This window comes from Diceros bicornis, chromosome 19 (assembly GCF_020826845.1).
Source record: "Diceros bicornis minor isolate mBicDic1 chromosome 19, mDicBic1.mat.cur, whole genome shotgun sequence".
Lineage (NCBI taxonomy): Eukaryota > Metazoa > Chordata > Mammalia > Perissodactyla > Rhinocerotidae > Diceros > Diceros bicornis.
The window spans coordinates 38,723-66,461 of record NC_080758.1 but is presented as its reverse complement, the minus strand read 5'-3'; the positions used below and the strand labels follow the sequence as shown (position 1 = coordinate 66,461).

General features: G+C 57.2%; 1 protein-coding gene across 1 annotated transcript in view; it reads left to right on the top strand.

Moving 5' to 3' along the window:
- Positions 1-18,862, top strand: part of MYT1 (myelin transcription factor 1) — a 69,178-nt gene extending 50,316 nt beyond the window's left edge. Inside the window, exons 14-23 of the mRNA XM_058562222.1 lie at positions 2,460-2,614; positions 3,582-3,644; positions 3,760-3,828; positions 8,651-8,713; positions 9,059-9,142; positions 12,954-13,175; positions 14,635-14,726; positions 15,371-15,474; positions 17,796-17,939; positions 18,302-18,862. Coding sequence (XP_058418205.1) covers positions 2,460-2,614; positions 3,582-3,644; positions 3,760-3,828; positions 8,651-8,713; positions 9,059-9,142; positions 12,954-13,175; positions 14,635-14,726; positions 15,371-15,474; positions 17,796-17,939; positions 18,302-18,442 — 1,137 coding nt within the window. The 3' untranslated portion in view covers positions 18,443-18,862. The remainder of the gene's footprint in view (positions 1-2,459; positions 2,615-3,581; positions 3,645-3,759; positions 3,829-8,650; positions 8,714-9,058; positions 9,143-12,953; positions 13,176-14,634; positions 14,727-15,370; positions 15,475-17,795; positions 17,940-18,301) is intronic.
- The last annotated feature ends 8,877 nt before the right edge of the window (positions 18,863-27,739 follow it).

The window sequence follows — 27,739 nt, the reverse complement described above, 5'->3', positions numbered from 1 at the left end:
CCTCCTGGCTCCTTGGACAGAGGCAGGAGAAAATTCCAGGCCCCGGGAGCCCGGTGGTGGGCAGAGGTCTGAGTCTCAAGAGGAGCATCGCCTGGTAAAGAGCAACAAGCCGGGAGTCTGTGCTGGAGCTGTGGTCAGGGGACGGTGAAACATTCCCTTTCCAATCATTCCACCCACTTGAGATGACTGAGGGCTTTTCCCCAAAGAGAGGTGTGTGTCCGGAAGATCAAGGCCAGCTCTGAGGGCAGCACAGGCTCCGGGCAGCCTCCACATACTGCAGGTCCCTCCCCTCTCCCTTCTTTCTCCCAGCCGGCCCCCAGGAGGGCAGGTGTGGGTGGGAGTGGGGCCAGCCCCCCAGGAGGCCGGGTGTGGGCAACAGTGGGGCAGGGCCCCCAGGAGGGCAGGTATGGGTGGGAGTGGGGCCGGGCCCCCAGGAGGGCAGGTGTGGGCGACAGTGGCGCCAGGTCCCCAGGAGCGTGGGGCCGTGTCCTTGTGGAGGAGGAGGTTCCTCCTGGGAGCCAGGCTCCCTATACACTTCGCATGCACCCCCATTTTACAGAAGAGCAGACTGGGCCCCAGGCTGAAGTCACTGGGCTCAGTGAGCCCCAGACAAGGGGCACCTCTTGGATGGAGCCTAGTGGAGGGAGGCTGGCCTGAGACATGTCTACAGGGCTGCACAGGCGCTTTTCTCCCTGCTTAGGGGGAGCCCAGTCTGAGGTCGGGGGGCCCTCCTGTGTGGGGCCCCACTGTAGGGTCTCCACGTCTGCTCTCCTCCTCATTCCATTCCTGCTCCCAGGACTGAGCCACATCCCCTTCCTTGCCTGGCGACCTCGCAGCCAGCACGGGACTGTCTGCCTCCTCCTCTTCCCTCCCCTTGGTCCCTCCCTTGGCTCCTTCCCTGCCCCTTTCCTTGACCCCCCAACCCCGGCTGGTCTCCCCAGGACGCTTTGCCCCTCCCCTTCTCCCTTCACATTCCCCATCAGCATCCTCCTCCCCTCCCAGGACTGTCACCGTCCTCTGTGGGGTGACCCAGGTCTCAGAGACCCACTGAAGCCTGCCCAAGCTCTGCCCCGAAATCAAGAGTCCATTCTCCAGACAGAAGCCTCGGCCTAACCCCAGACCCTTCCCCTCCTCCAGCCCCCTCTCCTAGGCACGGTCACCCCACGTCCTTCTGGGTCACCCCCAGAAATGCCTTCTGAATCAGGCCGTCCTGATCCCTCTCCCACGGCCTGGACGCCCTACTCAGACCCTCCTTCCAGCTCTGCCCGAGGCTCCTTGACCCGTCCTGGGTAAGGCTGCCACCCCCACTCTTCAGCCTCACCTCCCACTCCCGCCTCAGCAGCAGCCCCTTCTCACTGTCCCCAGGACACCCCAGGCCCCAGTGTCCATGGGCCTCACTCTGGAGCAGCCTTCTCCTTTTTGCTGCTGGGAAGCCCCCATTTATCCTGAAGACTCAGCTTGAGTTGAGGAGCTTCGTCTGACTTGCTCGGGCGAGTGAGTCACCTTCCTCGTGCCTTGTTCAACAGCAGTAACAGGAGCAGCAATGGCGATACCCACAGTGCTGACCAGAGTCGCTGCCCGTTGTGGGGAGCCATGTCTGCCGGGCGCGTGCCTCAGGGGTGCTTCCTCATTCGATCCCCAGAAGTTCTGTGAGGGGCTGCTATTTTCTCAAGCTTCAAGGTGCGGCACCTGGGCCCCAAGAGGTTGATCAACTTGCCTGGGACACACGGCAAGTCCCTGTGCGGGGGTCTGAACTGCGAACCACCCCACGGGGTAACTGCTGCAGCTGCAGGCTGAGCTGCAGGGCGTTGACCTTCCTGACTCTGTGGCTCCCCACCCTCTGTGGCAGGGACAGTCCTAGATCACCCCTTGTCCACAGCACCCTGCCCTCAGCTGGTGACTGAACACCTCCAGACCCAGTATTCGAGTTCAAAGCACTTATTAAGTGCCCGCTGTGGTCAAGGCGTCATGCTGGGACGGGGTGAAGGGCCAGACGGTCACAAGGTCACTGTGATTGTTGTTATCACACTTTGTATGTCATTATTCTCATTGTGCCGTCTCATCATCATAGCATCTCAACAAACCCTTATTTAGTGCCCGCTGTCTGCTGAGCGCCACTCCCAGCTCTGGAGGAGCTGCACTGTGTGCTCTTGTGTTCAGAAGGTGGCCAGTGGTATTAGGTGGAGGTGACCCACAGGCCCGAGGCCGTGGAGGGCATCATGAGCCTCGTTCCTGAGGGAGCTCAGGAGCTCTGGCCGAGGTGGGGGAGCACCCAGCCCCTCAGGGGTGCTGTCTTCTATGTCTGGGGGGAGTAGGTCTTCCTCTCTCATCCAGAAGACAGGAGACTCCAGAAAATGCCTCTGCGGACACGGTTCTGAAGGGTCCCTCTCCCTCAGCCCCCGGGTCGGGCACCCGGCCCCCGCCAGCGGTTAAAACATCTCCCTGCTGGTTTTTTGCAGTCAGAGCCAGCAGCCCATTCTTTTGCTTCTTCTGAAGCAGATGACCAGGAAGTGTCGGAAGAGAATTTTGAGGAGCGGAAGTACCCCGGGGATGTTACGCTGACCAACTTTAAGCTGAAGTTTCTCTCCAAGGACATAAAGAAGGAGCTGCTCACGTAAGTCGCCACTTTGGCTGACAGGCCTCCTCGGAGAATCTCGACGTCTGGAAAGGAGCTTGTCCTGGTTGGAGCCCGTAGTGACCGGATCTGCTCAGTCTGGGGCCTTCCTCTTGCCCTGGCCTGGCTCTGACTGTCCTCCTGGCCTGACTGCCTTGGAGAGGAGGTTGGGTGTCCTTCACTAGAACCCTCTTGAGCCAGGCAATGGGTGACAGGTTTCCCATCATCTCTGTACCACGCTGGGCTTGAACACAGTGCTCTGAAGTGATTAGGAACAAGGAAGAGCCTGTGTTCTGGTCCACAGAGCAGGAAGAAGGCTGAAGGGAGCTGCCCTCTCCTGAGCCACAGCTGTCTGTCCTGGCTTCCAGCGCCCAGGCCTGATGTGTGCTCTGCCTTGGGACTAGGCACCTCAGCCCTGGCAGCCTGGCTGTCCCCTTTGAGCTGGTCCTCGCAGAGTTTAACCAGATGTCATGGGAAGGCAGGGAAGCTGCTGGTAGATGTGAGCCATCCCACCGCCTTTGGTCAACCCTCATTGAGGGGGACTGCGAGAGGCCACACCTGGCAACTCTCACTCTGTGCTCAGTTTGTTCCTGGAGTTCCTCTTCTCCTTGCCCTAAACCCCACTAGTTTCCTCCTACCCTGTAGCTGGCTCTCCCTAGGAACTCCCTGCCTCCATGTTCACGGGCACACACATGTGCACGCACACACACGTGCTTCAGAGGCGTCCCAACTTCAAGTGGAACCTTAATTTGGTTCTTTTTTCCTCCTTGATTAAGGTGTGTGGGAGAAACTTGCAGTCCAAGAGGCGAGGGCTGTGCTCTGAGGACTGAGGGGGAGGAGCTGCCCCTTGGCCCGTGGCTAAGTCCGGAGCAGGTGCCAGCCGCCCTCCTTGAGGAGGCTCAGCTTGGGGGCAGGCCTGGTTGGGGTGCCTTGCTCTCTGTTCTGACGTTCTTTTTCCTTTGTCCAGCTGTCCCACCCCCGGCTGTGACGGCAGTGGCCACATCACCGGGAACTATGCCTCCCACCGCAGGTTCGTCCCCCACTCGGGTCCAGCCTGGCCTGGGTGCTGCGTGGTGGGTCTTCCTCCTCTCCTCCTCTGCTCCCTCTCTTTGGCTTACCCCGATGTCCCATCTCTTCTCTTTCAGCCTCTCTGGTTGCCCTCTTGCTGACAAGAGCCTCAGAAACCTCATGGCTGCCCATTCTGCTGACCTCAAGTATGTCTGCCTTCCTGGCCTCCCATCTCTTGGGCAACTCCCTTGCTCTGCTCTCTCCTTCTATGGCTACAGCCAAAGTCGGCCTCCTCCAGGGCTCCAGCCCCAGGCTGGCCCCGCCCTGTGGGATGGGGCAGAGAAACAGGGCCATGGAGGGGCCGATTCTGCTTGTCTGGGGCCGCCACTGCTGCTGCCTGTGTCTCCCTGCTCTGAATGCTGCTGTGTGCCTATCTTCTCGGGCAGGGGCTGCTGTAGGCTCCTGTGCTGCCCTCAGCCCTGCCGGCCGGCATCTCCAAGGGCTGAAGGCCAGGAGGACCCACTCCAGCTCCTGGCGGCCCAGCTCCTCCTCTCTCTCTCCTGAGGACCCCGATAGGCTGCCTGGGCCTGCTGCCCTCACTGCCCCTGAGATCTGAGAGAAGCCCAGAACTGGCCTTACAAGGCTTGGAAGCCTTGCCACGGCTCAGCAGGCCGCAGGCTGTGCAGCTCTTGCTAAATGAACTGGATGCTGATGATGAAAGAGAAAACTCTTTGCCCTTCCTTCTCCTACAGTCCCTTCCAGCTGCTTCTGTCTTGGCCTCCGGTGCCCCCCGACGACGTGCCTCTCCTCTGTGCTCACCCCTCTTCTTTGCTGAGCACCCCCTCTTTCTGCTTCTGCTCCTCATTGCCCGTAACACATGGACAGGGAAGGCCCTGTGGGCACCAGCTAGCCTGCTTGACTGTCCTGCTCAAATGAGATGCACCCAGAGGTTTCCCAGGTGTCAGTGTTTCTGGGGCTGGAGTTGGGGACTGTCATCGCCTTTGGTCTTCATGCTTTCACTTGAGATGTGACATCGCAGCTGGTGTGACCTTGAGCTGTGCAGCTGTCGTCCTGGGATCCCAGGCTGAGCTGAGGCTGAGGAAGGAGGTCCCACTCTTGTCCTCTCAGGTCACCCCTCTTCAGGGGTGTTCCTCTCTTCCTCAAGCCTCTGTGGCAGGAAGCCTTGAATCCAGGCCAAATTTCCCTGGCTTGTTCTGTTCTGGGGCCAGAGTGGAACCGGGGCCCTGGTGCCTCTAAGGCGAGGAGCTGTTGTTGGTGACAGCTTCCAGGGGCCTGAGTGGATTTAGAAACAAGGCAGAGAGCTCTAGATCTCCCGGAGTGCCCCCGTCCTGCCAGCCTTGCCCTTGTAGCTCTCCCGAGGCCCGTCAGGTCCCAGCAGTCAGGAGAAGCGTGTCATTGCCTGTTGTCACCAATAGGGCCTTCGGTTCCTGTAGATGAGGCTGGGCCGGGTTCACCACCGGAATAGTCTTTCTTGGAGTTAACTGCTTTAACGTAAGCGTTTTCTGAGGCTCAGCTCATCGTGGCAGATTCCATGTTCACTCATTCCTTCCTGGTGTCCAGCCCCAGAAATCCACAGGAAACCCTCAGTCCTGCAGGCCCGGGAGCTTCCTCCCCAACCTCCGTCCCTCCGTCCCTCCTCTCTCCTCTCACCATCTTTCTCCTCTTCGTTCCTCCTGTTCTCTTTTCCAGTTCCCCTTGCTTTTCTAACTATGATTGGTTCTCAGGGTTCTCCAGTTTGAGGGGCATTAGCGCTCTAGATGTGACCACGTGTGCTTGGTAGCCCTTTCTTCCTGCAGAGCAGATACTCAGGGAAGGAAAACATGGGCCCCGTCTGAGTCTGGAAACAGCCGTTGGGGAGGGTTGGCGCCCTTCTAAGACTAAGTGCCTGTGAAGAGCTTTACCCAAAACTCCTGTGGAAATAGCAACAGAAAGTGTTCCGTGTATGAAACGCGTCACTCACCAGCCTCAGCGAGGTCTAGGAAGGTGGCCGAGGTGCCCCCACGCCCTCTGAAGCACTTCTCTCCCCTCGAGGGTCTTTCCGTGGGACCCCACGCCTTGCCTCCTTCAGGCCACGGTGTGGGCTTGGGATGGATGTAGGCCAGCTCCACCCTGTTCCCCCTGTGCCCACGCTCCCCTCCCTCCTGTCTGGTGGACATCTGGCGTGGGCTGCTCCTGACCAGCCTTGTGGCAGCAACGGGCAAAGGTGACTCACTCCCAAGGGGGCAGAGACACCTCTGCCACCGCCTAGCAAGTGAGACACCCTCTCTGTCAACACCGGGTGCAGTGATGGTCCCAGACGATGTGTTTTTTGTTCTAGTCGAGTCCCAAGGACTCTTCCCGTCCATGTCCCAGTGTGATCAGGGGACATGCTGCTTTGGGCTGCTCATCCCCCTCGGTGCACGAGGAGTCGGAGGGCAGCCACACACCCTGCAAGGGCGTGACGGAGGGACCTCTGGATAGGGCGAGGGACAGCCCACCACCTGGGACAGGGATGGGGCTCAGAGGCGAGAACTGGTGTGCACCACCAAGCTGTAGTGAGTCCCTTAGACATGGCATTCTTCCACCTGCTCAGACAGTGCGCTCAGAAGCAGATGGTGGGAGGGTTCCTGCAGCTGACCCTGTGGGTCTCTGGGGCCACAAGAGTGGCTGACGCTGCCGGCACCTGCTTCTCTAGCACATGGACACCATCCTCTCTTGGACACAACTCTCAGGAAAAGCCATTGAATCGGGCCTCAGCAAGGAGTGCGGGACGGCCCCACCTGCCTGGAGCAGGTGTGCCTCAATAGGACCCCTGGGGGCGCCGGTCCCACCTGTGCTGGGGCCTGGCGGGAACTGCCCCCATGTGCGTGTTGTTGCTGAGTCGCCTTCTCCCCCCTCCCCAGACTCACTCACAGACAGCATCCGGGGCTGCACCTTGTGGGGTGTTACCCACAGTCCAGAGTGGCACTTGAGCACTCGACGGCTAGGGCTGCTATGGGCCGTGGTGTCCTGGCCACTGCCTGCAGTGCTGAGCCTCTGAGTTCTGTCACACGTTTTCCTGAAGCTGAGAAGGAGCAGAGCCCCGGAAGGCCGCCTAAGCGGCTGCAAACCCGGGAGGGAGAAGCGTGTCCTCACTCTGCACTTGGCCCCCCCAGAGCAGGAACAGGGCTCCTAGCTTGGCCACAGGAGCGTTCGGCAGGGCACCCTGAGCTGAGGAAGAGGCAGTGGGGCACCAGGGGGGCCTTGGCCTCAACACAGAGAGCTGTGTGAGGGACACCCTGCGGTGCCCGAAGGACCCGGTGCCCACAGCACAGTCCCGAGGGGCCGTCCCAAGCAGCTTGCACCCTGGACCTCGGACAATGCAGAAATACAAAGCACCAGAGTAGGAGTGTGGCAGCAGTTTAGGGTTTGTTTGAAAGGGTGAAGCCTACCCAAATGGTAGTGGTGAGTGGTTTCTATTAAAATGCAAAAACCTCCTTGTCTCAGGCGTGTGTGGGTTGAAATGTGATCACAGATGACTGGGGCAGGAGCCATCATAACTTCAATGGGGCTCGAATTACCCCAAAACCCGACAGGAGGGTGATTTGACCAGCTGGCCTGCTGACAGGCCAGGGAGGCGTTTGATGTGTGGCCCCCGGGGCAGGGATGAGGAGGGCGCCTTGAGAAAGTCGAGGGGCTGGAGAAGGAACTGGGCAGGGAGGGGCGAGAGGAGACCCCTGGGCATCGAGCCCTCCAGTTGCTGTGCCGGCCTCAGGGTTTCTCTGATGGGGAATGGGCAGTGTCGGCCTGCGGGGGTCTGAGCAGAGGCCCAGAGGCTGCGGGGGGTTCTCTGGCTGTGTTGGCTTCCTCTGTTCTGCCCCCAACGCCAGACGCAGCGTGTGACGGTGAAGGAGGACACTGAGGAAGGGCCTCGTGCACAGCGCAGGGACCTGAGCACCACAGAGCCCTCTGTTGATAGAGAGGCAAGGACCTGTGTCCCGTTCCAGCTGGCGTTAGTTCCCACGACCCTCTTGGGGTCACTTTTGTACTAAGGAACGGCTTCGGCTCTCATGATTCTCTGTGTGGATGAAACCAGAAACGGCAGATGAGCGCTCTGTGAATAGCAGGCTCTCCAGATGCAACCCTGCCAGGTCCCGCAGGGTTGGAGCCGTGCCCTCACGAGGGACAAGGTGCGAAGCCACACGCCTGCTCAGGAGGAGGCTTCCCAAGGATCCACTTGTGGAATCAGGCGCACCTCCCCACGCGGACACCAGCAGGAACGCACTCCCTTTTCCTTGGTGGACATTCAGGGAAAAATAACTTAAGAAAACTCACGCTCGTATAGTAAAGTGAAATTTTTACCTTCTATGTGATGTGCTCACCAAACATTCTGGGTGCATAAAGTGGGGCTTTTGTGTTCTGTGTCTCCCCTCCTTACCCTGGCCAGTGCCTGCCACCCCTCCAAAGCCCCCTGCTGTGCAAATTCTGCACTCACTAAGTAAGAATCATGCTCCGACGTGACCAGTGCCGGGGATGGCATGTCGTGGGTGCCCAGTTGACATCTGTTCATTTGCTCTTAACGGTGGCAACCCTCCATGAGCACAAGCCCTCTTCCCCCTCATGAGAGCAAGCCCTCTTTCCCCTCTGTGAGCACAAGCCCTCTTCCTCCCAGAAGCATCAAGGAAGATGAACTTGTCTTAGGGGTTAGGTTTGCCTTTCTGAGTGATCATGTTTAAAGTTAAGGCCCACGTGTGTTCTGGAACCTTCTAGTCCAGTCTAGAACCTTGCAGAAGGCCAAGGTGGGAGTCCATCATCCCTGCAGTGGTGACGTGCTCTCTTCTTGGCCTTCCTGGGCCCCCTTAGGGAGACTGGGTGTCAAAGTTCTGAAGCCCAGAGGTGGTGGCAGCAGGCTGGCCGGACACACCGCCGATTGTAAGTCCTCAGCGCTGGGGAGGTGGGTGGGCCCACAGAGGAGCTGAGCAGGGAGGGCATCTTTCTGTGGCCAAGTGTCTTCACTGGCTCTGGTCCCAGCTCCTCTGTTCTCCGCAGGTGCCCCACACCTGGCTGTGACGGCTCTGGCCACATAACGGGGAACTACGCATCGCACCGGAGGTGAGCCTGCCATGCCTTGGGGTGCCAGGCTGGCGGTGGTGGGGGGTTTCTTCCTTAGATGAAGTTGTAAAACTCCAAATAAGACGTTAATGCTGCTGGCAACTAAAGCCTGTTTCATCTCTTTAATCTGAATTGTTGACGTTCCCGGAGCCTGCTCAGGCTTCCCCCTGCAGCCAGAGCTTGGGGCTCATAGTGACGCTTCCTGTCCGTGGCCCTACTGCCTGGTAGAGCGCTCGCTGGCAAAAGGTTCCTTGGGATCTTCCGGGCTGTTGATCACAGAGCTTGGGAGGAGGTGAGGCAGGTGGGTGTGAACTACTGCAGCAGTTTTTCCTCTTTCAAAACTAGCTTGTCAGGCTGCCCTCGTGCCAAGAAAAGTGGAGCCAAGGTGACGCCCACGAAGGACGACAAGGAAGACCCTGAGCTGATGAAGTAAGTCAGGGTCCTGCTGGCCCCTTTGCTGCTTTACAGAATTGGGATGTTCCTGTATTTCATATTTTTAAGAAGCTCCTTCTAGATTCCATTTTCTTTAATATGGCTGATCAATGACAATACCCATTTTTACAGAAGTTCTCATACCATGCATGTGGACACCTATGAAGGCACGAGCCACTTGCATTGTATTGAGGGCACAGACACTGGCCCCTGTCTGGGCTTCTTAGGTCTGGAGGTGTTTGATGGGCCTAGGAGAAGCAAAACGCCCTGCTGCCTGTGCCCCTGGGGGTCCTGGGTGCTCATGGGCCTTGCAGTCTGCACTTTTTTGGTCTGGGGGGAAAGGTCAAGGAAGAGAGGATGATTAGAAAGACGATGAATCTTCAAACCGTGTGTGTCTGCGTCCCACACACCTGCATGCTCACACACCTTCGCAGAGAGCTGGTGTGGAGTGAGGGACCCCAGGAGGGTCACCCTGAACTGGGACCTCGACACTGCTGTGAGAAGGAGAGACCTTCTGGGCTTTAAGTGATCGAAGTCCCTGAAACCCTCTACTGACCTTCTCACTGAGGAGGCCTGACATGTCATCAGGGGGCTTTGCATGAACTCTGACCCTGTGTGTGCTCCACTCCGTGGGGGCTTGTTGCAAGCTTATCCTTCCGGAAGGGAACTTGCTCCCTGACTCCCCACTTGCAGGTGGGGGCAAGGCTGTGCCACAGGCGTAAACAGGGTGACCCACTGTCCAATGTGCTCTGGAGTTTCAGAGCTGACACCGGGCAAAGCTGGCAGTGGTCCCCTTGGCAGGTGAGGAGTGGAAGGGAACGGCTCTGGCTGCCTCATGGGGCTGGCTTGGTCAGGGCGAGCCTGGCAGGTCCACAGGAAGCAGGTGTGCCTGACTGTGTTACCTGTGGGCCAGGAACAGCCAGACAGTCACCCCTGCAGAGGGAGCCACCTGACCTGAGATGCGGGCGCTCTCCTTGGAGCTCACCCAGCTGCACACATACATCTGCTCAGCCATGGAGGAGGAGCTTATTTGACCAACATCACCCCCTTCAAAGGGGACAGCCCCACCAGCTGTTTGGTGTAATAAGGCTATGGCTTATTTAATTTTTACAATGAAACTGTAAAGAATGCTAAATCAAAAATGCAAAGTACGTGGTTGTTGGTCTCGTGAATGCTACCTACAAATGCTAGGGTAGATAAAGAGTATTTTTCCTTCTGAGAATCCAGGAATTTGCCTGTGATCAAATAAATGCAATGCTATTATGAATTTAGTAAGGATCCTGCTGGTAGGGATATTATAAGTGAATTGTGCTGCATTTGCAAATGATTAAAAACAAGATCAGCAATTTTCAAGGTAACTGGGAAAAATGGTTTTCCTCTTCCTAATGTGCTGTCAACTCTGCTTTTTAAAGAACAAGATTTCTGCAGCCAAGTGGAGAATGTGACTTTTAGAAACAGTTCAGCATTTACAGGACGGGTGAAGTTCCTAATGTCTCCATGGCAAGGAGGGGAGACTGCCGACTTAGTGGCTCCATTTTATAATCCCTCCTCCCTAGCCATAAACTTTCACCATATTTATAATTGACTAGCGTCTTGAAACAAGTGCAGACTGCAGCAGAAACTTTAATAGGTGTGTCAGGTCCTGCTGTGTGATGGGATTTTGTTAGCATGCACTAGCTGTGATTTTGGAAGGGCTGATGGAAGTAGTATTTCCTTTTATGACGTCGTGTGTCTGCACTGCTTGAGATTAAGTCATGTCAGCACTTTGTGGTAAATCCCTTTGGCCACAACTAAATAACTGGCAATAAAAGTCTGCAGAGGTTCCAGCACTGGGGTCGGGAGCTGAATGCCCCTTGCCCGAGGAGAGGCCCCTAGCTGTCCCCAGCCACGCTGGCATCTGACAAAAAGACGTGCCTCTGACTGGGGTCCCAGCAGCATGTTGCCCCTGCCCCCCACCACAAGCTTGCCTGGGGAGCACAGAAGCTGCCCGACATGGCGCCCCACACAGGCCCTAACGCGAGGTCACCTGGCAGCTCTGCAGATCTGGGCCTGAGTGTGGAGGGAGAGAAGCAGTGTTACCTGCTTGAAATACTCACTACGATGTAATTCCAGGGAAACACCAGCAGCCCCTCCTGATGAGGAGGGTTAGGGCTTTGCAAAGAAAGTGGCAAGAGAGAGTTTAGAGTCAACTGTGTGTTGTAACTGTGAAGACCTGCCTCCCGTTTGTCCTTTTGATCTTGTGATGTCAGGCCTCACAGGCACCTTGGGGTGCCCGGCCCAGGTGTCTCTTGGGCCCCACAGCTGGGAGGTGTCCAGTTTTGGGGGCAGACCCAGAATGGAACCTCCCCCAGGCCCTGCAAGGGCCCCGGCAGTGTCTCCACTCTGGGCTGGTGGCTGAGATGACCTTGGACAGGCTCAGTGCACATCCCACACATCTGGGGCCCACATGGGGGGACGAGTAAGAAAGGAAAGAGAGCCAATGGAGAGGAACAAGTGAGGACGGTCTCGGCTGAGGAGGCTGGTAAAGTGTCCGCAATGGCTGCCTCTGAGATGAGGCCAGAGTGTGGGGGCAATGAGTCTGGGTCAGCCTTGCTATTGTGCAGTGCAGCCCCGTCCCCCCACGCCCCCACCACAGCAGGAGACCCTGGAATGACCTTTGCCCTCCTGAGGGCTTCCTGCCTCTGACTTCTCTGAACCCTAGGGACCTCTCTGCAAAGTGGGGCAATGTGTCCCCTCTTGGGGTCCTGTGTGTTTGCTGGGTCTGCAGCACATAGAAAGCAGGTGACAAATGGCAAGCTAGAGGAGTCTCCTTTGTTGGAGGGAGAAGACTAAGAACTTGCAGATGGAGGATCCTGTCCTCGGTCAGGTGTCTGTTCCCAGCTGATCTAGACCTTAGATCCCAGGATCCTGAGACGTCGGTGCTCAGAAGGCGCTGCAGGGAGCTCCTGGTCCAGGTCCCCCCCAAGGAAGTCCCAACCCTCTGCGTTGTCCTGTTTTCTATGCCGTGGAATGGATTCCCACGGCAGTGTGAGGGGACATCACTCTGAACCTTTCTTGTTATCTCACCTGTCCCTGGGTGTTCATTATTTCCGTAAGGGGTTCTCTCTCCTTCACACCCTGAACAAAGGAGAATGCTGTTCTAAGCCGGCCTCAGGCAGGAATGGTTGTGGAGTGTCTGAGTCAGTCTTTCCCACACGAGCTATGGGGCCTCGTGTTCTTTCTTCCAGAACACATGTTTCAGATGTGGCAAAGCTGGGACATCCATGGGCATCGTGCCATGATCAGCCTCTGGGAAGCTGTGGGGTGATGGGGCCTCTGCTATCCCTGAGCTGCCTGGCTTAGGGTGCACTTGTAACCCCCTGTGACCCCACAGGTGCCCCGGATCCCGTGTTTGGTGCAAGGTCCCACCCAGCAAGTGGCCTCTGGGTGGTCTCAGCCGATACCTTAATTCCACATTGCTGCGGTGATGCAGAAGTGACACTGGCAGCAAGGTCTAGGTGTGGGCCCAGAGGTCCAGCCCCGGGGACCGGGGGGGTCATGGCTGCTGAGGGACAGGGAGAGAAGGAGCTACTGACCCTCCAGCTGTGCAGGGGACATGAAGCTGAGGCTGGAGAGGGAACATGGTGCCTGCTGCCTTCACCTCGGGTCAAGAAGGCCCAGGTTCTTCTCTGAGGCTCCAGGACTCGCTCCACCAGTGGAAATTTATCCAGGAGCCCCCAGCGGATCTCAGCATCTGGCTCGGGAGAGTCTCGGGGCTTCTCCTCCCACCTCTGGCACCCCTGTGTTCACCTCTGACCTCTGTGCCCAGGTGCCCAGTTCCTGGCTGCGTGGGGCTCGGTCACATCAGTGGAAAATACGCCTCTCACAGAAGTGCGTCTGGCTGCCCGCTGGCCGCCCGGAGACAGAAAGAGGGTTCCCTCAACGGCTCGTCATTTTCCTGGAAGTCGCTGAAGAACGAGGGGCCCACCTGCCCCACTCCGGGCTGTGATGGCTCTGGCCACGCCAACGGGAGCTTCCTCACCCATCGGAGGTAACCTTCTCTGCACGCCCTGCCTCCCTGTGCCTCCAGTAGGGACCGAAGCTTTGGGGCTGTAGGCAAGGCCCCCCAGGGGGCCAGACTAGGGCTCAGGTGCCACCTGTAGCTTCTGGAGGCCCAGCTTGGAGCCGACTGAGAAGCCATAGAAAGCCTGTTGGTACCAGATGGTACCTGATGGTACCTGTGACATGTGTCGCCCCATGTGTCTACTGTGAAAAATTCCTTCCCCATCCCGATGGAGGCCCTCCGGTGTGAGTGAGCAGAGCCCGTGTCTGGTGTGTGCGTCCTTGTAACAGGCTGCCGGCTTCTCACGAAAAGCTTCGTCTGCCACGCCTCAAGCCCTGCCCCTCCTCCGGGGCCTTTTCTTTGAACCTTGGGCCCAGGCCTCTGCCCACTTTGCAAGGGACCTGGTCACAAGACCCCTCCCTGCCTGGGCATTGGGCCCGGGCAGTGCTGACCGGCTCTCCCCTGCCCCCCAGCACCTGCCCCAGGGCTGGGGGGCCTTGCCTCGCCAGTCCTCCTCTTTGTGCTGGGCAGCCAGGGCGATGGCTGAGGTGCACAGGCTCACCGCCTGATCCCGTCAGAAACCTTCCTTTTTTTTTGCCCTTGTCTCTCTATCTACACGATTCATTAACTCATTCATTCCACAAGCCTCTACAGAGAGTCCGCCAAGTACCGGGCTCTAGAGATAGAGTGAGAACAAGAGAGACAATGGCCCTCCTGGAGTTGACGTGGGCGGGGTGGCCGGGGAGACAGGCTGCAGACACACAAATGAGTGAAATCCCTGGTATGGCAGAGGAGATAGCAGCAGGGGGTGGTGAGGAAGGCCTCTCTGAGGAGGGTGAGGAGCTTCCCCATACCGTCTGGGGACAAACCTTCAGGGCCGCGGCCTGAGCCAGGAACAGCCTGGGCTGCTGGACAAGGAGTGAGGGAGCCGGGGGGCTGAGCCAGGGAGCAGGGGGCAAAAGGAGATGAGCTAAAAAGTTGCACACCAGGATCCTACCAGGCTGGCAGCCGGCAAGGATTTGGCTTTCACTGTGATGTGTGACCTCAGACTGGCCCCTGGTGTGTGACCTTGGATGGCCTGTGGTGTGTGACCTTGGATGGCCTGTGGTGTGTGACCTTGGATGGTCTGTGGTGTGTAACCTTGGATGGCCTGTGGTGTGTGACCTTGGATGGCCTGTGGCGTGTGACCTCGGACTGGCCTATGGTGTGTGACCTCGGACTGGCCTGTGGTGTGGGACCTCGGACTGGCCTGTGGCGTGTGATCTCGGACTGGCCTGTGGTGTGTGACCTCGGACTGGCCTGTGGTGTGTGACCTCGGACTGCCCTGTGGCGTGTGACCTCGGACTGGCCTGTGTTGTGACCTCGGAGTGCCTGTGGTGTATGACCTTGGCATGGCCTGTGGTGTGTGACCTTAGACTGGATCTTGATGTGTGACCTTTGCTTCCAGCTTGTCTGGCTGTCCCAGAGCGACCTTTGCTGGAAAGAAGGGAAAGCTCTCAGGGGACGAGGTTCTCAGCACAAAGTTCAAGACGAGTGATGGTAAGGATGCCCCTCCTGTAGTCCCTGCGTGGGATCTTGGTCACCTGGGTGAGTGAGCAGGACTGGTGACAAGGGGCTGAGGCAGGCAAAGGCCCTCCTGGAGTGAGCCATGGTGGAGACAGACCCCTTGAGCTGAGCCAGTGGGTGTCCTGACCTTGGCTGTGAACCCCTGGGCTCCAGGCCCTTGAGTGGCTATGCCTGCTCTGACCTGGGCCTTGTTGAGTGTTAGCATCAGAGAACCTGCCGGCAGAACAGTAAGCCATGTTCTCAGGGTTTGTGGAGTTGTGAACTCACTTAAACTCAACGAAGAGGGAAGCTGAGGAAATTCAGCATCATCTGGAAAAACTTCCATTTTTATCTTAGCAATTAATACCTGCCAAAGAGGTGTACACTCTCCGACCTATTGGCCAGGGCCAGGAGGCAAACAGACACACAGCTAGTAGTCTCCAAGACCGATTTTGCCAGCATGAAATGTGGTTCACATTTCACAGTGCTGCCCACTGAGGGAGCTCAGAACCAGGCTGGGTGCCTCCGCTTGGAAAGGGGTCCCTAGGTCCGTCTAGAAAGCAGGCCTCTGCCCCACCCCCACTTGCTGGCCTGGGCTTGAGGCCAAGAGCCATGACTGAAGTTTCTCTCTGGGGCAGTGCTGGAGAATGATGAGGAGATCAAGCAGCTGAACCAGGAGATTCGCGACCTGAACGAGTCCAACTCGGAGATGGAGGCCGCCATGGTGCAGCTGCAGTCTCAGGTCGGTGGTGCTGCCCCTACCCAATGGCTCGCCGGTGTCATATCCCGGCCCTCCCAACTCGAGAAAGTCCTTCTGTGCAGTAGGAAGAGCCGAGCCTCATCGAAGTCACTGTTGGGCTGAGCCCATGGCGCAGTGTTCAGGGACGCTCCGAATATGCTCCGCCCGTCAGCGTTGGTAGTTCCACCAGCGTTAGGGGTCCTGCAGTGCTGGCGGCTGGGGGTCCCGTCAGGGCGAGTGGTCCTTTAGTGTTACTAGTCCTGTCAGCAGGACTGTGTGAGTCAGTTGAATCCAGAGTGTGGGTTCTAAGAGTTGGGCCGGAGCCAGGTTCCACCCCAGCCCTGCCACACACCGGCTAAGTGACCTGGCGAACTTCTTAACCAATCTGCACTTCACTGGTAGAACGGAGATAATAATAGGAATCTACTCCTTGCTGTTGTAAGATGAGTGTGTTTCTATGAGGAAAGCAATTAGTACGAGTGTCTGACCCAGAAAGAGCTGCTGTTGCTGAGTGACAGATTACAAATTACTCTAAATGTATGCACCACAGCTCTCTGATTTCCCCCAAATGAACATTTGTAATCAGAAAAAAAAGCAGTAAAGGTCTTATTTTGAAAAGAAGACCATGCCTCGCCCTTGGCTGCTGAGTAGGGGCTGGAGCAGAGCTGGCGGCGCAGACGGAGAGGCCACACATAGCCGTGTGCCCTGCGGCTGGAGGGACAGAGGGACAAGGCGGGACCAGGCCCTGCAGGACATGAGTGCAGAGAGGATGGGGGGGAAGATGGTGAGGCCCCTTTCTGGAGGCTGCAGTGTGACATGTTGGAGCCCCACGTGGCTTGGGCTGCTCCTTCCTCCTGGCAAACAAGCTTCTGCACTACCCTCCTGTCACTCAGAAGCCTGTGTGAAAACGGCATCAGCACGCGGCGTCAGGAAGGATTTTCCCTCTGCCGTGCAGCGTCTTCTCTAGGTTCACAGGCAGTAGAAGCAGAGAAGGAATGCCGGGGCTGTCTCTGGGCACTGAGACATCGCTGTGTGGCTGTCTCCCTCTGTCCCTCCCTGCTCCTTTGCTTCTCAAAGTCCAAGGACCCGCCAGTGTCAGTACCCTTGGGGCGGCACCTCTAATTTCTCTTTATTTGACAATGCCCACCTTTTTAAAAACAGATTATTCACGAGCATCCTTTTGAAAGGACTCGGAGCCCCCTTCCCCTGGAGGGAGTTTTCAATTGTGTGCTCTGCAGAAGGGCTCAGGAGAAGAGAAGGCCGGCCCCCGATCCTACTCAAACCTTTTAAAGCCAAAGGCTTGTCACCAGGTGACGAAACTGTGATGCTCCCCAGCCAGAGGTCACAGAGCCACGTGGTTGGAGGAAAGCACTCGATTCCGTCCACAGCCTCCTAAAAGGCTGCTCACCACCCTGCATCTAGGGGACGGCTTGGTGTGTCACACAGTGTGTCAGTTTGCCTCTGCCCCAAGTCTCCTTTAACGTGAGTCAGGCGTGGGGCTGCCCTCCCAGGCCTTTCTTCTCCAGGCCAGGCTCCGGGCAGGTGCCCCGCCTTCCCCACCCTGGCCGTGAACCTCTGCACAGGGTTACGCTGACCCTGAGACTCACCTTGTGGCCTGAGCCGCACAGGGCCATCAGTTCTGTTGTCACCGTTCGTTGGGATTCCAGCGTGGAACCCTGAGAGCCCCCTTGGGAGAACCTTCTGAGCTTTTGACCAGGATTCCCTCCTGGTGCCCTGTTGAGTCTGGAGGAGGAGAAGCGTTTGTGCTGGAAATCCCTGGGCATTCTCCAGGTGCGCTGGAGAAGTCGTGGGCTGGCTCCACTCAGCCACGAGTTGCAGAGGGGGATGCGGTTGCCTGCTCTTCTTGCCTTCCACAGCTTTAGTAAGGCCCTTTGTTGGTCTTTCTGGTGGTGGAAAACCCAAAGGCAGCCCGACCCCCTACAAGGTGGGTGCAGTCTTCCCATTACAGACGAGGAATAGGAAGCATGGAGGAACAGTGGTGGGCCAAGATCTGAGCCCAGGGTGCTTCAGAGCTGTGCTCCTCCCCAGCCCTGTAGGACAGATGTGGCACAGAAAGCCATGGCCCCACACAGCTCCTGGCTCAGTCTCCGCGTCCCCTCCTCCATCCAGGGACCAGGGCACTGCCAGCCCATCACTTGTGGCAGGGACCCCCAGGGAGACAGGGTCCCTGCCTCTTCACCCTTTCCTGGACAGATGTGAGACGTGGCCCAGTGAACGTGCCCAGTGCACTCCCAGGAGGACGCGAGGGACACGGTCGATGGGCCCCCATTTCAGGAGGCATTTCCCTTCTCTGTCTGGTGCAGATCTCTTCCATGGAGAAGAGCCTGAAGAACATCGAGGAAGAGAACAAGCTCATTGAGGAGCAGAACGAAGCCCTGTTTCTGGAGCTGTCAGGCCTGAGCCAGGCCCTCATCCAAAGTCTCGCCAATATCCGCCTTCCGCACATGGTAAGCAGGATGCGGCCCTACAGGCCCCGCAGGCCCTGCAGCTGAGCTGGTGGCTGCCGCCCAGTGCTCTGGTGGGAGCAAGGAGGGCAGGGCATCCCTCTGCCTCTGCGGTCCTGATGGGAGGGCCCCGACCCTGGGGTTCTGCTGCTGGCCACTGCAGCTCTAGCTCTCCTGGATAGCTTATGAATCTGCAGCAGAACGCTCATGGTTGTTTCAGCCCAAGGGTGGAACAGCCAGCGCTGTCCTCGGTGGTTGTGGGTGTGGGGAGATGCACTGGATGCTCCCCCATTGATTTCCTTTGCTTCTGAAAACCATGGGGCCCACTGCACAGACGGGGCTTGTAAACTGGTTCTGTTCTCCAGGAGCCAATATGTGAACAGAATTTTGATGCCTACGTGAGCACCCTCACCGACATGTACTCCAACCAGGAGAGCTACCAGAACCCCGAGAACAAGGACCTCCTGGAGAGCATCAAGCAGGCCGTGAGGGACATCCAGGTCTAGGCCTCCTTGTTTGAGAAGCTGCCCTGCTGATCCCAGGTGCCTGGGCACCCCAGCTTGGCTCCGTTGTTTACCTCCCTCTCCTGCCCTCCCAGTGGAGAGTCCCAGCCTCCAGTGGCTTCTGGCGGGCAGCTGGGGCAGCATCAGGTGGTTTATCCAATAGGGTGCCTGGAAATCAGTGTCTCCCGTGATGCGATGCGCTTGCCAGGCCAGAGGCCTCGACCACCCCTCTCGAGTGCAGGGCGGGGCATGAAGTATTACAAAGTGATTTATTTTTGTTTTCTGAAAGAAATCTGAGGAGCAGCTCGAAGTCTCCAGTGGAAGCTCATGGACAAGGTTCTCAGGGAAGTTTTGGAGTTTGCAACCACAGTATTCGTCTGTCAGGCGGGGAGGGCAGCCGCGGGCACAGGTGGGTGGTGCGTGTGAGGGTGTCAGCCTGGAGCACGCGCCCAGGGGCGTGCGTCTGCTCGTGAGGCCAATGTGGCAAGTGTGTTTTCTGTTTCCATTTAATTCAGTTTTGTGTTAAGGACGGAATAACGCGCTGTTCTGGAGGCTAAGTTAGGAAGAGGCCTGCAGCCCAGTGTCAGCTCCAGGAGTCTCCCTGGGACGCCCCGAGAGTCAGCGCCGGTTACACATCACAGCCCACATGTCTGGGGCGGCCGGCCCCCCACACCTGCATAGACACGTGCAGCTTGGGGTCACCCTCGCTACTGGGGCTGTGGCCTTTACACCCAGGTTTGGGTCAGGGCCAGGGCCTCTGGCTCTGTGTGTGTCTACCCAGGCCCATGACCTGTCACTGCCTAATTACTCGGGTCATGGCTGACCTTGACCGAGGCGGGGGCAGCGTTAGCGAGGTCAGGGGATACATTCCTAATTGGAGACCAACAAGGTTTTACTTCTTTTTAGATCCATTCAAGATGCAAAAAAAGGTAAATTTTAATTTAATGTGTTAAAAACACAATGTTCCTAGCATGTAAATAGAGTCCAGATCGATTGTGACTGCAATTCCAAGTTAGTATTTAAAAGTAGAGAAATTGCACTTCCTGGAAGAAATAAAAAAGTAGTTAGTTTATTCTGTAAATTATTTAATTTTGTCAAGATGTAAGTATTTATATTCACAACCTCTTATGTTAACGTTTGTTATTTATTTAACATTTTTATTTATTAATTTTATACTATTTCAACTAGACCCCATACCAGGACACCATGAGAGGGAAATAAATGAAATCAAAGCAAAATGAAGTATTTGACTATGAGATAGGCCACACACAAAAAATCATGCTATAACTTCTAGTTATAATTTTGACATGACCGAGTTATTTTTTATATATTTTATTTATTCTTTTAATAATGGAGTTTTTAAAAAGTATTTTGTAACTGAGGCATTTTGGTAATTTGGGAGTGTTTTTGCCTTGGTCCAATGGAAAGAGAGACTTTTTGGTTTTCTGTATCCCTTTCGGTTCCTTCTGTTTTAGGCACGGACGACAGCAAGTGGAGCTCTGTGTTTGTTGTTTATTTAAGTGCAGCACAGAGGTTTGTGGTCTGGCGTGTCCCTCGTGTCGTGTCTGCGTGCCCGTTCTTGATGGCTGCGTCGTGTCGCTGTGAGGGAGTGCAGGCGGCACCGAGCAGTCGCCTGCTCACAGGCTCCCTGTTCCTCTGACAGCTCTGATACTGTGACCCTCCTTCCTCAGGAAACGCGTTGAACCCACAGCACAGCACTTCCGGGTGTTTGCAGGGTGATTTCCTAATAAAAGTCCACTCTGACTGTGAGTGGGAGCCGTGTCTGTTCTGAGAGCTCTGATGAGTCCCCTTTGTGGTTACAGACCTCACTCACCTTCCTGGGCAGCAGGTGGGTGGGTGGACTCTTCCTTCTCAGGTCTCTCCCTGATCCCACACGTGGAACCCACACCTCCTTTGTGGAATTACCCTTCCCCTGAAGTATGGTTCTAGAAGTCTAAGTCATTGTGCTCCGCCCCTTCCCGCATGACCAGGCACGTGCAAATCAGTTCTCTCTTAGGGTCAGGGAGAAGAAGTCTCCCTGCTGGGGTCGTTAGACTGGGGGTTATGGAATGGGGGCTGCCCCAGGCCATCTGTCCTGGACACGGGAGGAAGCCATCTGCAGTAGGAGAGAGTGGTGATGTTCTGGAGGGAGGCAGAGCTGAGAAATGGAGAGAGAAAGGTGGAGGTGGGGGAGGAGGAAGAGAGAGCTCTCTGATGCCCTTTTCAGAGCTCCTGGATTCAGCTAGATCTGAAGGCAATCCACCCTTGCACTTCCCAGTTATGTGAGACAACAACAAATTCTTGGGTTTTTTTGTTTTTTGCTTAAGCTTGTGTGCTTGGCTTTTTTGCCTTGCAGTGGCACCTCACCATTTCACACTGTTGTGTCAGGTGGGGCTCTAGCTCTCCCAGGGTGAGACTTGAGGCTTCCAGTCACATTCAACCTGAACTGTCAACACATTTTGACCTCCCTGGGAATCTGGCCCTGGAGACCAATCTGGAGCTCCCATCTGACACATGAACAAAGGAAAATTCTTAAAAATTTTGGGCCTGATTTCCAACTCTCATTTGAGTCAGACAAGGTCTAGGATGCCTGGGGGCTTTTGGTGTGTCTAGAGGGCTCCAGCTGCTAGCTGTGGGGACCTAGAACAGGTGGCAGCACACACAAGCGGGTTGTGCAGAACATTTGCTGAGAGGGGTCCCCTTTGCTGAGGCCCCACTGGGGATGGGGGACCCATCCACATCAGCACACAGATGCTGGGGTGTGGGCAAGATGGATTTTGAAGTGTCACCTCTGCTAGTTGAGATGACATCATTCGGGGGGCATGAGAGTTGGCTAGGGAGCTGGGGGCTGGGAGTGGAGGGGGTGCTGCCTGAGGCCCCTGCCCTAGCTGCCTTGTGGCAGGTGACCAGCAGAGGCCAGGACTGTGAAGGAAGGAGACGCCCATGGAGTGACTTGCCATGTCCGTCCCCATGTGAGATGTCCCCATAGTGCCGGGTATGTTAGTCTTGCCTCCACCGTTGGCCAGTGGTCTTTGCCTCTCTCCCTTCTGAGGGTTCATCTGGCCTGTCATCCTTCCTGACACTGAAACTTCGCACTTCAGGGGAGCCTGGTCTACCCACACCGATTAAACTAGAGCCTCTCCCTAATGCCACATGGCATGGCCTCAGGACTTATTTTCAAGGCCTCCAGATAACTCCAAGGAGCAGCAATGTTGAGAAGCACTGATGCTTGAGAAGGCGAATAGTTAGGTGCTCGCAGATGCTGGTCTTCAGTTCTGCTTCTTCGTTAGTGAGCTCTGCAGGGAACTGATGATGTTCATCTGCCTGTGGGCTCTGTGGAGCTCCTGGTTGGTCTGAAGAACCACGAAAACCACATGGGTGGGAAGAGGGCTCCAGAGGTCAGCGTCACGCTGCAGGTGGGTTTGTGGTGGCGGGGGTGGGGGGCGGGGGGGTGTGGGGAGGCAGAGGGGCTTTGGAAGGTGGGGACGGGGGTGTGGGTGAGGGGATCCCTCCATGAGCTGTATCTCAGCAGAGACCTCTGCTCCTGGTCGGGGGACTGGTGGGCGACGGAGGAGAGAGCAGCCCTGGGTCATAGATCGGTTCCAAACAGAGTCCCTGCTTGGCCCTGGGCATGGGCTTCAGCCAGGGTGGACTTGGCCTTGTCCTCAGCAGCTGCTCAGGCCCAAGGCACCAAGGGCATGCCCCTAGAGTGTGAGCGGCCCCTGCAGAGGGTGACCTGCTGTGGAGTCTCGGAAGACCTTTCAGGGAGGCAATGTTTGGGATGTGGATGGTGGAATGGAGGGGGAGGGAATTCCTGGAGAGGGAACAGCATGGACACAGAACACTGGTGTGGAGGACCCCTGATGTTGAAGAACCACAAGCACTAAAGAGGCTGTTTTCATCCTATAAGACCTTTGGGTTTTCCAAACTGCTCCCTGACTCCAGGTTTCCGGGAGGTACTAGGGAGCCCGGCCTCGGGGTTCTGGGTCCTCAGCATCTTTCCAACAGGAGCACTTGGCTTCCATCCACCATGATATCCTGGGCTTCTGAGGGTTTGTCTACTGTGGGGTCAGCAGACCTGGGCTCGAATGTGGCTCTGCGCTCACTAGCTGGTGACCGTGGGTAGGTGCTGTGGGAAGAGGAGGGCGCAGCAGCCCCTCCAGCTTCGAGAAGGTGCAGCATGCAGCCATTCCCACGGTGTTAGAAGGCTGCATGGTCCCGCAGTTTGATGAGGACATTAGCTATTTTCCCCCAGGAAGATGCTCCCACCCCCTGCTTGGAGGGTCTGCCTTGGCCAACAACCCCTGGGGGCTTAGGGGAGGAGGCTCCTGGCATTGTAGACATAGGGTCTCTTAGGACTTATTTTTGGCACGGGAACCCTGCTGCAGCTAGGCCTTCTCTCCTGGCCTGCAGACCTTCTTTTACACTCTCCAGAGAATAAAACTCAAGGCTTTATCCAGAGGGAGGGGAGCGTTCCCTGGCTCTCAGAGTCGGGGCAGGGCTCAGGGGGTCTTCCAGCTTCTGAAACACACTTCTTACCTTGTTTCAGGCCCCTCTCCCATTTCCAGCGGAACCTGAGTCTACCAGTTCCGGGAGGTTCTGGGGTGTGGACTGCCTTGGTTCTGAGCTTCCCACACTCTGGCTAGAATTCAGGTTTTGGGTCAGCTGAGTCCTTCATTGCACATCTGTGTTTTCTGGCTTTTAAATTGCATTGTTGTCTCCTCTTCCATCTCCCCATCCCTTGCAATTTACACCTTAAAAGCTCTCATGTTAGCCAGGTTTTGAGAGGGTGCCAAAGTAGATAGGGGTGTACACCTGCCCTCCTTACCTAGATGCACAGGTAACGCCCCAAGTAGATGAGCACCTGACCCCTGAAGATGGGAAGCTGGCTCAGGGCTGCGCTGACGCCCTCCATGATTGGCGCTACTTTCTCCCATTAACCACCACGCTCCCTAAAGCTATTGGCTCCACACAAGCTGTTACAGCTACAGGTGTGAAGGGTTTCCTGTCAGCTGATTTCGACCTTGCACTACAGGTCAGCAACTCTCCGGGTGTTACAGGCTCTGCCTTTCTCTTTGCTCTTCCTTGAAATAAGGAGGTGGAAGGTTGCCTTCTCCAATAGAGCCCCAGTACCCACCTTGCCAAATGCCAATCAGGTTAGAACACACAGGGGGCCTTACCACAGGCCTAGGTGATCCATGATTGTGGGTGTCCCGCCAACGCTGGGCAGCTGGCCCTTGGGAAAGCCACCCACTGCCCTCATTGCACCCCAGTCCCACCTCCCCCGCTCCCCACTGTCCTTGCCTCTCCTTTTCCTCTCAGTGTCTACAGTGCGCAGGACTCTCCTCTTCCAGCACCTTCTATGGCTCCCTCCTCCCCTCCCCCATTGGGCCCTCTTCCCACCTGCCTGTGCCCACCTGTCGTCTCCCCCAGCCCCTTCCTAGTTTCTGCCCCACACTGCACCTGCCCCTGTGGACACTGTCACCTTGCGCGCTCCTCAAGGCTGCCCCAGCCCACATCCTGGCCTCTCTCTTTCCCTTCCCCATTGTTCCTACAGCTCATGTCTGCCACGTGCAGAGAATTCCCACACCGTTCCCTAAGCCTGCCTCTCCCAGTTCTAGCACCTTCTGGGTCTCCACATGAATGTCCCACAGGCCACAGGACATGCACCCAGGTGACCACAACAGCCCACTGGCTGCTCCCAGCCTGATGCTCCCTGGCACCAGCGAGGCACCAGCCTTCATCAGCTCCCCATCCTGACTTACCCAGCTGAAGGGCTCCTGGCCACATGCGAGCTACAAGAGGGGCCACAACTGCCTGTCATTCCACGAGAATGTGGATGCCACCGTGGCACACCAACCTGGTGGTGGGTGCCCCCAGAGGGGACTGCCCGTGGGTGCCCACCAACAATGGGAGTATGACGTTGAGCAAGAACAGATGGCTCTTTGGTTCACATGTGGAGCTGTGCAGGGATGCACCTATGATGGCACCAGCCGTGCCCGGGACACCACAGGGGACTGTGTGGACACGGTGACTCCTGAGCTTCAAGGGATCCCTTCACACTAACTGAGGTGTCTTCTTGGGCTAGTTTGGCACCTGAGGGCTGGCCACAGGCCTGGCAGCTTCTTGAGCCAGTGTAGGTCTTGGGGGTCGTAGCTGGAGCCCCACAGAGTTGGAGGAGCTTGTACAGCCTCAGCCCTGTAGGCTGTCCCTGAGCACCCCCCACTTCCAGAATGAACGGCCTGGTGGGAGGGGTGGGGGAGCCCCCGGGGCAGGATGTTGAGGAGGAAAGCACAGCCGCTTCCCCAGCACCCTCCGAGCGAACACCCCTCATTGGACCCACTCATGTCTGCTCATAGGGCCCTTCTGCCAAGTCATACACACTTCCACCTGTTTTTTCACACGGTGTCAAACATGTTTTCCTTGTCTTTAATTCTGTCATGGCTCTCTCTGCAGAGGTCGTCAAAACGGCAGAGGAGAAACCTGGTACTGTTTATGACGAAAGATGGTGAGGAGTCCACCCAAGGCCCCCTGGCTGTGTCGTGAAGACCAAGCAGAAGCGCTTGCAAGTCCCACACCATACCCCCCAGGGCCACTGCCTGAGACCCCCAACTAAACGTCAATAATTTGAGACCCCATCAGGCGCCAAACCTAGAGGGGCTCAGTCACAGCTGAGTCACCCCACATAAAGCTCTACCTGGCTCCGCCCTGACAGGTGCAGGAGACTGGTAATGACAGGTGATTCCTAAGTGACCCTGAGCCCTTTGGACTTGTACAGGCCCCTGCACCCCTCAGTCACTGTGGTGCAGGCACCAGGATTGTCCCATCATACAGACGAGGAGGCTGAGGCCCAGGAGGCTGCTCAGGGTCACACAGAGGGTGGGCTATGCAGCCAGGATTTGCCTCCAGGCCTCTGGTCCCTGAGGTCTGCCTTCCTCCAGAAGAGGAAGGGGGGTGCCGGCTCCGCAGGACCCCAGTGGGCATCAAGGAGCCAGAGGAGAAGGAGTTGCCGTGGTCCCCAGGGCAGCGGGAGGGGCAGGAGGCCCCAGGAGGAACCCCCCCTACCCCGCCCCGGGCACAGCACGGAGAGACAGGTCCTGCCTCAGGCTTGGGAGAGTTGGCCAGCAGACACCATTGTCTCCCGGGGTGCTCTGACCATTCCCCAGGGGAGGTGGGAGACCCTGGAGTCTCCTTGAGGCCGAGGCAGAATCTCCAGCACTCCCCTGCCCCCTCCTGCCTGTGGGCTGAGCAGCATGTCCCCAGACCTGTGGCACGTGCTGCTTGGGTCCTTGATGTGAGGGGTCCCTGTGACTGGCTCTCTCCTGGACTGCCTGGAGCCTGTGCCGTAGCAGGAGGCATGAGAGGAGGCAACGGTGAGTTCTGGGTAAAGGAGCCTGTGGATGTGTAGGTAGGAGGTGGGAATGGCCTGTGTGGGTGTCTCTGCCAAAGGGTTAGGGTCAGGTGGGTGGGACTGCAGATGGCTCCAAATGTGAACCCCTCCTGGGAGCAGGTGCTGAGTGACCACAGGTGTGGGAAGCTCCATTTATAAACACAGCAGTGTCCAGGGCAAAGCACACAGCACAGCACTCTTGGGAAGGGCTCCCCTACCCGACCCCATAAGAGACAAGTCCTTGGGGAGGTTCATCAGCATGGGGTCCCCAAGGCTGACACTGGTGGGCCAAGGGGCCACACTGCCCCTCCTGACCAGGGGCTTCTGCCTTCCCTGTGCACTCTGTCCCTGCAGGGCCCCCTCCTTGCCCCCATCAGCTGGGCTGGGCTGCCTGGTACCCTTCCATCCACCCAGCACACCAAGAACCTGGCTGCAGAGTGCTGAGGCCCGGGGCCTTCTGGGGAGGGGGACTCGACCTGGCTTGGGGTCTTGGCTCCTGTGACAGAGAGGGTGCTCACTTGGGGCTCTGCTGACCGGTGGGTGGGGGACAGGAGCCTTGAACCTTTTCAGAATGAGTCCATTCACCCTGTGCAGCCAGCTCTATGGTCTGCTGGCCTCACCTGGGGCAGGCCAGTCTGTGGACAGTTACCGAGGCCGTTACTGCCACCCAGGTGTGCATCCCCCCCAGCAACAGCGGCAGGTTGTGCCAAGAGCAGTGGTTAGGTGGGGGCAGAGGTCATCCAGGCTGAGACCCTGGTGTGGGTGGGGATAGAGGTGCCTGGGAAGTGGGCCCGAAGTGATATGTGGACCCTGGTGACAATGAAGTCACCTTGGCCAGGTGCAGCCCACGGGTGGGAGCCACATCTGGCAGGAGCCACAGGAGTTGTGAAGTCTCCAGACCTGCTTGGAGCCTTGAGCGAGAGACTCAGCCTAACCTTCCCTGACAGGCGGCTCCACGGTGAACTGGACCCAGCACCCACCTCATGGTCCCTCCTTCTAGGGAGCTGAGCCCTCAAGAGAAAAGCAATCAGTGGCTTCTGGTTTGTAAATAACATCAATTTAAGATGTAAAGAAGTGGCTACAAAGAGAGAGTATTTGTCTCCTTTCACCTTGAGCTAATACAGATTGTGCCCTTTTTTTCAGAATGAGAAGAGAAGGCCGACTACAGACCAGAGTGTCTGCTGTGTGGCCTGAGGTGCCTGGACGCCCCACTTAGCAATGTGGGAGGAGCCAGGCAGGAGCTGGCTTCTGTGTGCCCAGGACAAAGGGGGTGTCGTGACCAACCAACCGGAGGCCCCACGCCATGCAGGGAGCCTGAGGCTGCTGCTCCTTGGTTTGGCTTCCAGGTCTATGCTGCTCCACGCCCTCCGACAGGAAGAGGGACCAGCCACATACCATACATTATTTTCTTTCCGGATCTTTCTAGATAGGCTTCACTTCACTGTGAGCTGAAGGTGGTGGCAGGCACTGGGCGGGCCAGATCATCTGTCAGAGTGGCCTTGGGGCGGGGGGGGGGGGGGGGGGGACCTGAGAGCCTGGTGAACCAGCTGGCCCCCACAGGCCCCTCTCCAGGTGGTGCGTGGTGCAGATTCACTGTCACTGGAGCCTGCCAGGTTTCCCATAGGGTGGCCAGGCTTTTCCAAGATTCCCTTTCTAGACTCCTAAAGGCAGTTTCTTCTGACGCACACATTTTCAGTCAGAAGCAGAAAGGAGTCAGACACGGTCCTTGCAAAGGGACCACATCCTCCAGAACGTTCCTGATCATTCTGGAGCCACCACCACACTTGTACCCTCCCTGGAGGGCCCTCCACACTTGTGCTATTTCCAGAGGATGCGACTGCTGCCCAGCCCCATCTCATGTGCTGACCCTGGTGGGGAGGGCACGTTCTGCGTGATTCCCGCCAAGGTCA